The sequence below is a fragment of the Perissodus microlepis genome, chromosome 1, assembly GCF_051167445.1.
Source record: "Perissodus microlepis isolate ML-2025 ecotype Zambia chromosome 1, ASM5116744v1, whole genome shotgun sequence".
NCBI lineage: Eukaryota > Metazoa > Chordata > Actinopteri > Cichliformes > Cichlidae > Perissodus > Perissodus microlepis.
This window is the reverse complement of record NC_140461.1, coordinates 11,405,482-11,417,954: the sequence shown is the minus strand read 5'-3', so window position 1 is coordinate 11,417,954 and position 12,473 is coordinate 11,405,482. Positions and strand designations below refer to the sequence as shown.

The window sequence follows — 12,473 nt, the reverse complement described above, 5'->3', positions numbered from 1 at the left end:
TAAATAAAAGACCCAGCAGTCATCTGCCTTGAATCAAACATCCTTAAAAACCTTGATATGTGGTCAGTGTACCAAAAAAAACCCCTGAAAATTTTCCAACTGGTCATCACTTCAACAAATTAACTGCAGATAAAGTGAAGATTATAAAACAATAAACATTATTATATACGGAGAGGCCGCTTCCAAAAACGTACCCAGCCCAGTGAGGAGATGATATCTAGCCTTCTTACGGAGCCTGATGGTGTGTGTCTGTGTTGTCCTTTCCCCATTGGCCGTCTCTTCAGCCTCGACTTCTCGACAGGACAGCTTGTAACCAGATACCAACGTGTGATTGGGTGAGGGCTGCCATGTGACATTAAGTGTGTTCACACTGGCTCTAACTTTCAGCTCATTAGGAGCAAAGATCACTTGAAAAAACAAAAAATGAAAAAAATGAATTAATTCCAGATACATGTATTATTTAAATGAACCATCAGACTTTCACTACAGCTATAATTTCATAAGATGCTTATAGTGCTGCTACCTGATATCCCATGAGTACAGTAGGCAGTTCATCTATTCTGTGTTTTTCTAAAGTATAGTGTGAAGTTATGTGAGTTCCAAAACCAGGAGAAAGGAGAGTGAAGGGTGTGCCCATGCATGGATCTAATTACTTTGAGTTGTTAATGTTGTGAGACATGTTACAGAGGGATTTTTCAGTCCAGTATTATTTTTCAGGCATCTAATGTTATCTATCTGGGACTGTTGTTGATGGCTTATTGGTGCGGCTCTCCAATACAGTCCCAGTTTCTTATTTAGCTCCATTGGAAAATTAATTTCCCATCATTGATCTAGATTATTTAGGTGTGATTTACTTGATTTTGGAGCTATTGTCTGTAGAGATGTCTGTCCTCTCTCTATTAAAATGGAATTAAATAGCTCAGCTTGAAAAATTCAGCAGCCTCGGCTCTTTCATGAAATGATGAACAGGTAACCAAAAAAAAAAAAAAACAACCCTGTTGTGAGCAATTTTGTGCAAGAATTGTTTTGTGGTGAACTAAACCTGCCAATGATGTCAGAATGTGCAGAATTAAGCTTGCTTCTATCTGTGATGAGAGGCTTGTATTTGTGACAGGATATAAATATTTAATGGCATCGTCCTTTGCAAAGCTTCAGTGTTAGCTAACACCATTTTGTACCATCATTTTGTACTGATAGTGAGCCAGTTCAAATTTCACCAGAACAATCTGGATAAAGAGTTCTACTGGTAAGAGAAGAAATTCAAGATGAACTGTGCCTTCAAGAAGAAAGATGCAGTTTATTACCTTACTTTAGGGAAGTTTATTTCAGTTTATTTTAATCATGTAAAAAATATTTAACATTTCACTTTAAACTATGTTTGTTAAGCAAACTATTATCTAATGTCTTTCTTACCCATGCTGTCATCGCTATCAATGGGAGGTGTCTTGTGCTGAACCCACTCGGAAGGAACCCCAAAGCCAATGGCAGTTCCAGCAGCTATTCTCAGTAGGTAAGTCTGGCTGGGTTGCAGCCCTCTCAGTGTAAAATGTGTCTCATTCCCCCCCACCTCCACGGAAATCACAGAGTCCGCTGTGGGAACACATACCAATGATGTGAGCCATGAATAGAGCACGACTATTATAGGATTTTTAAGACTGATAAAGATATTTGATGATTAAAAAATATTCTTCTTTGAGCAGACTGTTAGACATATAAAATGTAAAAGTTCCCTTTATGTTCTGTGGGATGTGGGCTCTATTTTTCATAAATATGATTAACATTACTCCTATTAAGTTGTTTTGATAATTATTTGAACTATTCTGCATTTAATAACTTACACACTAAAATAATTTACATTAATAACATGCTTTGTTTATTCTTACAAAGAATAAGAGGTGCGTCAAAGGTTTTCGCATTTTGTTTTGGCAACTTACACTGTCATTCAAGAACTGAGTAAATGCAACAGAAAGAAACTTTAATGTATAAATCAGTGGAAAATGAAAAGTATTGAGAAACAAAAAGGTATTATATTAAAAGTCATTAAAGTGGCAAACAAGAAAGCAACAGAAATGTAAGAACATTAACCAAAGTGCTATTGGGCAACAGGTGTGACGAGTCAGCTGCTAGTATTTCTTGTTTTCTCTGTGCAGCTTATGTTAGGACACTTACGCTGATCTAAAATGCTGTACTCAATGCGGTAGTGGGTAACAACTCCACGACTCTGCTCTGAGGACAACGGATGCCACTTCACCTTGACGTCTGTGCGGGAAGTGCTAGCTATATACAGCTGAGGAGGGGCACTTGGCACTTCAAGAAGGAAAAAAAGAATAAAGTGAGATTTCTGACACATATAAGAAACCTATGCTATAGATGTGCATGGTTACTGGACAAAAGAAAAACACAAGTTGTCCAATTCATATTTTGTCAAACTTTAAGCATCACAACATTTTTTTTAATGTTTAAATGTGTACTGCATTTATCTGGCAATGGTATGAAAATTTGAATTGCACTTTAAATAACAGTTGAAAGGAAAATGCTCAATTGAGTTTACATGCTACGTCTTTTTCAGTGATACCACTAATAGTAATGACTCATGAGCGCTTAAATGTCCTGAGTAGTTGCAAGGTTGACAAGCTTATAATATATCTTCTTTGAGTGACTGAAGCAACTCAGGCTGTTCTTACTTTACCTTTGTAGCTCTATTTTATCTGTATATCAGTGTGATTACTCACCATCCTCCAGCATCTCTACAGTGATAGGCAGAGACGGGCTGCTAGCACCCATGGGAGAGTAAGCCACCACAAAGAATGTGTAGGTAGTATGGGGCAGAAGCTCTCTGAAGAGATATTCAGTGGTGTCATTGTTCATTGCAAATTCATATTCCCCGTTATCAGAGCCTGAAAGATGAAAACGTTCAAAGCAAATGTAAGCATGCTTGCCATGTGGCCTCACATACACAGATTTATGACACAGAGACAGACCTGCAGTGCTGTGGCAGTGCACAGAGTAGCCAATGATTTGATCTGAGTTGTACTCAGGTTTCTCCCAGCTGAGCAGGGCAGTTGTGCTGGAGTATGGTGTAGCAGAAAGGTGGCGAGGAGGGCTGGGCAGACCTTCCCTCACAATGACCGTCAGCCTGGCAGTCGCACAGGCTGTGCCAAGCCAGTTCTCTGCTATGCACTGGTAGTAGCCTGCATCTTCCAGAGCCAGCTGGTTAATTAGCAGGACTCCGGGGCTTTGGGTCTTTACTCGTCTGAATGACTTTATAGGCTGGCCATTCTTCAACCAGTGCAACACTGGAGGAGGTTCTCCAGAGCTGTTACACAAAAACCTGGCTGTGTTTCCCCGGGAGAGGGACACTGTCTCTGGGCCCTGAAGAATCACTGGGGGGGCTGGAGAATTAGAAGAAAAAGTCTGAGATCATTCCATGTCAGTTCATGAAGTGGCTACCATCTGAACACCTCAATTGCCTGAAAAAATTGAAAGATACACTTCGTAACCCTTTTAATCCCAGTGGCAACAATTGTTGCCGTTTTAACCCCCCTATTACAATTGCACATATTGTGTGTAGTGCATATAAAGTGCATGTAAAATGCATGCACTTATTTTGCAAGGAAAATTTTGGGATTAAGTGGGTTAATAGGAACTATGGAACATTTCAGGTCCCTACTGTCAAGTATTTCAACAGATGTAGGTAGGCTTGTTTATAGGCATTTTTATAGCCTTGTTTCCTTAAGAGGCTTTCTCTAAAAATGCTCATTTGGATTTGGTACATGTTGTCATACTTGAGGAAAAGCATACTTTAATGAAAATATTTTTTTTTTATATATTCAGTATTTAATACCTGTGAAACCATTCACAAAATGTGTATTATTTTAAACAACTTTATATGCCTTGTATATGGAAAGCTGTAACTAAGTCCCCTAACTGCAAAATTGTGGTTTCTACAGGTTGTCAGAGTTGAGACATGAAATTTTAGGGACTCCAATTATTCTGTGTTACTTTGAGGTACCATCATGAGAGCCCATATTCATAGAGTGCATCTTTCAATTTTATTATAGACATGTTTTTTAAAGTAACATGAAGCCATCACAACTCTACGTTTTAGCCTACACCTCCCAATATGCAATGCAGCAGTCTTTTTGTCTCCTTTACTTGTGAATGACATGTCTTACAAAACAATATACTGCTAATCCTACTACTACTACAACTACTATTAGTAATAATAATAATAATAATAATAATAATAATAATAATAATAATAATAACTACTTAATTATTGTCAAAAAATGTCTAGATTTTGGGTTTGATACAATCAAACCCTGAAAAACAGGAGTAATCACTGGACTAGAAGCATGAACCAGAGAGTGAAGAACTTCCTGTACCAAAAATCAAACCGAATGTCAGTTTATAGATATTCACCAGCAAGTGAGAAGGCCAGACACATTTATGTTAAATGTTTCAAGCCAAAGTTATAATTGCTTAGTAAAACACATTTTCAGTTTAAAATCAAAATGAGCTTTGCTAGTTTTGGTTTTTAATAATTTTAATAATTTTTTTAAATTAATTTATCTATTTTAACAGACACCAGCTAGGCATGCCCATCTTTTTAAAAAAGCTCTTTGACATTAACATTAGCAGTTAGATGAACAATTCCATAACGGAGTGTGTATATTTAGGAAACACATTGATAATTTAAGAGACTGTGGTTTATGTATGATTCCTTATTTTCTTTCTCCTCCTCCTGATTAATGAACAGAGGTCTATGTGAAAGCCAGTGCTCCTTCAGAAATGCCTTAAATTGAGAACCAGCCTTTTGACATTGGTGTCTCCATGAAAAAGCTTTAATCTTCATATAGAGAACATAACACAACTCCTACCGGGTACTTGCAGCTCAGCAGCAGCAATGACAAACTCTCTGGTCCTGGGCTTGTTGGCTCGGCAGACATAGACACCAGCATGGTGACGCCTTGTGTCTCTAATCACCAGGTTTGTTGCAAGGACGACCACATCAGTAGACATGGGCTTTCCGTCTGATCAAAGAAGAAAGCAAGAGAGAACAAAGGAGATCGTGCTGATGGGAGAAAAAGGACACTGGCCTTGAGAAAAATTGAGCTCATTTCTCAGGCTTTCAGTTGCCTGAGAAACAGCACAAAAGACAGAGATGTTGCTTTGAGCATGGAGGGATTTGACCTGTAATCACAAAAACTGACCAACAGGTGGCTCTGTGACTTTTCAGTCTGGGTTCACTGAGCTCTCTGCATTGGCACACTCCTAGGCTCTGTGTGAAATCATTCCCTATTCACTATATAGACCCTTATTTACTTTGTCCGCCATTTTGTGGAGGATTTATGGCCACCAACTAAAAAATCCGAGGTGAAAAAGAAATGGTCAGTATTTAAGCTCCAACGGCCACGTTGCAAATGATAACCAGAATGACCAATGCATATATAGTCTTCTAAGAATTGATTCTAACAGTGATTCTTTGCAAATTCAAATGTTGCTGAGTCACAGGATGTGAAAGGATTTTTTCCCCATTAACATTTCATGTGTGTGTATGGGTGGGTGTGGACAAATGGTGGAGGTGTGAATGAATTGATGTGACAAATCACCTTATGTAAAGCATGACTCAATGCAGGATAAAGCAGTTGAAAAGAGACAGCTAATATCAACTTTACACCTGCAGCTACATAAGTGATTCTTCTGATCCTCACTTGCTGATGTTTGTTCTTTGCGTGTGTTTGGCAGATAAACAGCGAGTGAGGCACTGATAATGACAGACAGATGCAGTAGAGTACAAAAACAATAGGCTAAGAGGCAGAGAGAGAAAAGAGTAAGATCATTTGCCAGTATTACCGTGTCTGCTCCAGGACACCAGTGGTTTCGGCTGGCCTTGAGCCATACACTCCATCACGGCAGGATGTCCAAGCACAACTGAAGCATTCTGAGGTGGTGCCACAATCACAACTCTGTTCAGGGCTTCGGTGGAGCCTATGTCAGTGAAAGAAATGTAAGCTTTGGCAGTCTGGACCAGTAAATATCACATTAGACAGTGGTGAACCCATTGATCCTGATCTCGCCCTTCAGGGTTGCTGCCAAGATTTACAGCTCTGTTAGCAATTCAAATACACACTTTTTAAACCAAGTAGCTGTCACAGCAGTTTTGCATCAGTCAGATTTTCATATATACAAATAAAATCATTATCAAGTATTTAGAAAAATTGTGTTCTGTATTTCATTTAAATCCTACCCTGCCTTCAGGCTAAACTGCAGAGAGGTTTGAAGCTGTATTCAGAGAAATTCATACAGCTTGCACTGAAACGTCTTGATGCATTCTCAATCATCCAGGTAAGTAAATCTCCAAAGGTTGATTCTGTTCATCTGGATGTTTCTCCCACTGAAAATGCTACGTCCAGATGAACAGAATCAACCTTTGGAGGCTTGCATTGAAACATTTGATCGAGGCTCATTAAAATGGTGGATGTAGATATGACCAGAAAGTGTTTGACATTAAGCATTCGTTAGGATGGACACTGGAATGTTATTATTTACATGGAGCAATGCGAACCTTCACTAACAGATTTTGGACATACACCAGAAATCAAGCCTACACAGAATGCTTGACTGAGGGGAGAACATAAGTGATGCTTCTACAAACCAATTTCTGAAAAGGTTGGGACGCAAATCTCATAAACCCGCATTTAATTCCCAAAAGCACATAAAAACATATTGAATGATAAAAGTTTCTTACTTTATGAAATATATTTGAAGAGCTCATTTGCTTTGCAACAGATCGGTAATGCGATTGGGTATAAAAAGAACATCTTGGGAGAGGAAAATTCTCCCAGAACTAAAGATGGCAGACATTCAGCAATCTGCGAAAATCTTTCTATGAATTATGGAACAATTTCAGAATTATGGTTCTCAGGGTAAAATTCTTAAGACTCATGCCTTATCATTTACAGTACATAATATCATCATAAAAAGAATCTGAAGAAATATCTAGGACGAGGCAAAAAAGGAATACTGGTTACCCATGATCTTCGGGCCCTGAGGGCATTCCATTAAAAATAGACATGATTCAGAAGCCTGCATGTCTGCTGGCATGATGGTGCATCACTGCCAAAGGAACTGGAAGTTTGCACATGTGGAAAGGCATCATCTGTGCTGAAAGGTGTGGTTTTTATAGCAACATAATCAGACAATAATAAACCACATTCCTCTCCCAGAAGTCCAGTAACCGGTCTCCTCAGTTACCAGATGTTTATGGGCTGTGGTTAAAAGAAGAGGAGATGCTACACAATGATAAAGATGACCCTCTCCCAACTTTTTTGACATGTGTTGCTCCCTTTAAATTCAAAATGAGATTGATATTAAAAAATATATATATATATATTTATTATTATTTTTTATTAAATGGTACATACTCTCAGTTTAAGCATTTAATGTGTTTTCTACATTATTATGTGAATAAAATATGGCTTTATAAAATTTGTAAATCATTGCATTCTGTTTTTTTATTTACATTTTACACAACACCCAAACTTGTTGGGAATTGGGTTTGTAAACGATAAAGAGACTTACTATCCAAAGAAAAAGGAGAACACAGTAAATGGGTCAGGCAATAGGATGGTTAAACTCACAGACCTAAGATATACCCATCTTCACCTTAACAGACCTTTACGTTATTATTCAAAGTGTATTGTCTATGGGTTGAAGAGACACAAATTGCTTCAATGTTTTTGCTCAAGGTACATCTGATGTGAGTGGGCCTTTCCACTCACTCATCAGCTGCTCATAATGGTAATGAGTTCAGGACAGATGCCTGGCATTCTGCAAACACATTATAAATTAATAATCAGGACTACAAGGTTATGCCTTGGTTATGCTTAAAGCTTAAGTGGGTCATATTGCTTTCGTAAGGACTGCACTGGATGGTGTACCTTCATACAGGGCCTGTGTGGGTGCGGTAAAAAAAAATGAAATAAAGACTGTAAAGAAAATAGAGGAAACTAGAAATTGTTGGTTTAAAGCAGCTAAATCTCCTCTATCCTCTATGTGAATTAAGTATATGAAGCGATGACCTCAACATCAAGCTGTAAAAACTCCATCATGGGTGTTGAACTGTTCTATTCATAGATGTGAAAACAAATTAAGTGATGGCATTAGACCTGACATCTGTTTCATGTAATGAATTGCAATAAGGACTTAAGTAGTCCCCTCCTGCAACAGAAGGCCACAGGAGGAAAGTATCTATGCATCTATGTCATTTTAAATGTGAGCATTCATTCATTTCTACAGAAAATTTTTCAAAATGATCCCTACCTACTCAGTAAGGAGAGAAAATTGATTCTGTTCATCTGGACATATCATCTTCAGTTGGTGAAATGTTTCATCACTCATCACAGTGACGTCTTGAGTCACTTTTAAGCTGTCTGCAAGTTTCTGTTACCTTATTAACAGTACATTTGACCAAAACTAGCATCACTGACTAAGTTTTAGTCGATGGTGCCGTGTCTGACCTTCAGTGGTACTAGTTTCAGTCATTATGCAAATGTAATATTTTAAAGGTTGGGGAAGCCTGCAGTCAGATGAGACAGAAGAAGTCACTTGGATGAATTAAAAAATCTTTCAAGGACTAAAAACGTTACCTCTAGATGAACAGAATCAACAGTTTTTGCTGTGGCGCATACAAACTTCCCAACAGATTAGCAGTGATTTAAGTTTAAACTTTGTTGTAATTATTCAATAACTTACAATATGTTTTATCAGATAGGGAGAATGAGCCTTGATCAGCGACTGACATTATGAACAAAACATAGTGCCAGACACTTGGGAGACCAAGACCAATGCCAGGAGCCATATAGAAGTATATTATAGTCTGCAAACGATCACAGCATGAAAGCTTCTTTTTACTGTATGTGCTGGAAAAAATGTATTGTGAAGGTCAGGCAAGGCAAATGCATGCAATTTCATACACAACATAAGCTTGACATTATACACAAAAGCTTAGTCTTAGACATCAGTTCAGAACAACCATTTTGCTTTGATCCACTGAAGATTATCTTCATTATTTTCAGTAACTAAAGTAAAAAAAAAAAAAAAAAAACAAGAATCATAAAACAGTCCCAAGAATCATAAAACAGCATTTATCTTCACATTTAAACATGCTTTTTGATTAGACTGTGCCAGTGCAGTAATGTTCTTTTCAACAAACATCACAGTGTTTTTTTCCCCAGACTTCCTTGATTAGAGTTGTATAATTCAACAGAATTATACCAGACACTGTGTTGGAGCGACAGGGTTGTTTTGAACGTTACTTGGAGGTTACTTGAAAGAGGCATACGGAGCTACTACTGTACATGTCAGATGGATGAGCAGAGGTCAGTTTTTGGCAATGATTTAGCCAAGAACTGAGCTCTTGCCTTAAATCCAAGAATTCTTAATCTTTCAACACATGCGTAATATGCACTTCTAGGCAGATACTAGTTGCTTTCGAATATAGCGTTCCTGCAAGATCTTATTGACCTACTGAGTGAGTTCAAGTTAGAGTGGCAGGGTGAGGATAAATATGTAATCAGCATGATCAGCTCAGTAAACAAATCTGAAAGCAAGCTACAATTGATGTCAAGTGGGCTGCAGTGCTGTTGCCTGTGTAGCTTTCAATATCAGGACAAAATACATAATATGAAGAGTCAAGTTCAGAACATTTTACCTGAATCTAAGAAGTAATTTACTGACTATGCACCCAGCCTAGTTGGTTTGAAAACAGTTATTTGCCTTTTCAGAGTGGTGCAGGTTCTGATGTTGCATTACCTGCAAAGCAGTATCACCCTTCTAACTGGGTAATTCTGCTGAGAATGAGATTCTCACACTGCAAAATAACACTCGGGTCAGGTGGTATTAATGGAAAGTTCTAGAATCTACTTCAAGAGCAAAAGTATTCCAACCTTGGAAGATGTGCCTTGAATTTGAAACCGTTTTTGATCAACATATTTGTGTAAATATGCTGTATCTTCCAAGAAAATCATCAACTCAGTTTCACAATAATGGAAGAGCACCTTGAGGCTTAAAACAGACTCTTTCTATCCAGTCTACAAGTGAGTAGTTGCCTCCTCTCAGTACCGGGGATTCAAGTAAGACAGAGAAATATATTTCCATTCCATTTAGAGAACTTAGAGAACAAGCAAGCAACATAAATGGTAAATGGCCTGTATTTGTATAGCGCTTTACTAGTCCCTAAGGACCCCAAAGCACAACCAGTCATCCACCCATTCACACACTGGTGATGGCAAGCTACATTGTAGCCACAGCCACCCTGGGGCGCACTGACCACTCCACTCAAAAAATGACCTCAATTATTTCAGAACTACAGCCATTTTATACAATTTTATACAATTATCCATTTTCAGAGGCTCAAAATAGCTTGGAACACTAACCTAAGTGTAAACCGAAAAGATTTTTTTTAAAAGCTTTAAAAGCTTTTCCAGTCAATGACCACCTGAAGATTACGACACATGGACATCAGCAAATACTGTGTTTCTTCACTTGAGATGGTCTGCTTGGCCTTTACTGGAGCCACCTTCAGTTACTACTTATTTGTGGGTCTTTCTGCATTAAGTCTCATATTTAATGACGGAGAAACCCCTGAGTTGCTTTGGCATTATGCTTTGGGTCATTATCCATTGTGAAGCACTGTTCTATCAGTTTGGCTTAATCTGAGCAGAGAGTATAGCCCTGTGCACTTCAGAATTCAGCCTACTTCTTCCTTCAGCAGTCACATCATTAATAAACACTAATGACCCAATTCCACTGGCAGCCATACATCCCCATGCTATAGCATTACCTACCACATATTTGGCAGATCCGGCGGTATGCTTCGGCTCATTGGCTGCTCCTTTCCTTCTGCCATCACCAGTGTGTGAATGGGTGGATGACTGGTTGTGCTTTGGGGTCCTTAGGGACTAGTAAAGCGCTATACAAATACAGGCCATTTACCATTTATGTTGCTTGCTTGTTCTCTAAGTTCTCTAAATGGAATGGAAATATATTTCTCTGTCTTACTTGAATCCCCGGTACTGAGAGGAGGCAACTACTCACTTGTAGTCTGGATAGAAAGAGTCTGTTTTAAGCCTCAAGGTGCTTTCCCATCATTCTGGCACAGGTTTTTTTTTTCTGTCCAACCATAGTTTTGAAGGCTTGTGAAGACTCTTTTAGATGTTTTTTTTTTTTATGGCAAAGTCTAATCTGGCCATTATGTGCTTGAGTGTAATCAGTAGTTTGCACCTTGTTGTGAATCCAGTTTCACATCAACTCATTGTGAAACTGAGTTCTTGTCTGAAAGACCAGAACTGGGCTTTGCATTCCTCCAGATCATTGATTCGGCCTCTCTAAAGTTTTTAGAATCTTTCTGATAGGTTGATTTTGTTTGTTTTTACAATAGCGTTCCTCACTTGCACATCTCTCTGGACCTCATATTAGAATTACTGCTTCATTTCTCATGAAATAACAAAGTAACAGGCTACACCTGGCCATGAAATTGCTTGTCGGCATTAATTTTGAGCCTCTGAAAATGGAGGACTCTCTGCAATCAAATAATGATTATGACTCAAGTGAAGCTGTTCTTGTCAAACATATTATAGACTTAACTGTATCTGCGCTGCTTTCACATTTACTGTGTGCATGTTAAATATGTTGGTAGGCAATCAGTATTGGTTAGGGCTCTCTAATTGGATTGACATATCTTGGCAGATAGGTAATTTTAAAAGTAGATCATGGTTCGAAAATAGGTTGGAAACATCTTGTAAAAAATTAATGCACAGAGCTATATGATGTGCAGTCTCTATTCACTGACATTAGTTGGTTTACTGTATATGTATAGTATCAGCTGTTCCTAGAGTTAAAGTGACCACAGTCCTGAAATAATCAGAGTAAAAATATCATTTAGAAATGTATTTTCAACACCAACAGATGCACTGTACTTTCTTGTAATGCATTCCATTACAGTGTAAAGCTGCTGCCATAGAAAGTGCATCACTTGGATGTGTGACCTTCACTCTACAGATTGATGTTGGTGCAGTTTGAAACTAGAAGGCTGTTTGCTAATTCATCTGCTGAAGGTGACAAGTTTCTCTGTGATCACCTTGAGACATCAGCATGATGTACCATTATGATTTCTGAGCCTGTCATGTCAGAAGCCAATCATGTCCCAATATGCATATCCATTTCACACAAGCGTAAGCTGAAGACTTTAAATACATAATAAATTAATATAATAATTCAAAATGTGCTTTAAAACTCACTACAGCTATAAACTCACATGACATGAAAACTCCTCAAGTGAAAAAGTGTCATTTGGTTAGCTGTAAATATATCCAATGAATTTTAAGCCAAAACTCATAAGAATGGAAAGATAGGAGTTCTCAGTGGTACCTGCCTGTCAACTCAAACACTATAAAGGACTGCAACAGGCC

The 12,473-nt window shown here is 38.1% G+C and overlaps 1 protein-coding gene across 2 annotated transcripts in view; it reads right to left on the bottom strand.

Moving 5' to 3' along the window:
* Nucleotides 1–12,473, bottom strand: part of igdcc4 (immunoglobulin superfamily, DCC subclass, member 4) — a 55,766-nt gene that overhangs the window by 13,974 nt on the left and 29,319 nt on the right. For both annotated transcript variants that reach the window (XM_084929914.1, XM_084929919.1), the window contains exons 5-11: nt 5,857–5,991; nt 4,881–5,033; nt 2,982–3,392; nt 2,733–2,897; nt 2,170–2,307; nt 1,414–1,590; nt 195–407 (exon numbers count right to left, since the gene is read on the bottom strand). In XM_084929914.1, coding sequence (XP_084786040.1) covers nt 195–407; nt 1,414–1,590; nt 2,170–2,307; nt 2,733–2,897; nt 2,982–3,392; nt 4,881–5,033; nt 5,857–5,991 — 1,392 coding nt within the window. The remainder of the gene's footprint in view (nt 1–194; nt 408–1,413; nt 1,591–2,169; nt 2,308–2,732; nt 2,898–2,981; nt 3,393–4,880; nt 5,034–5,856; nt 5,992–12,473) is intronic.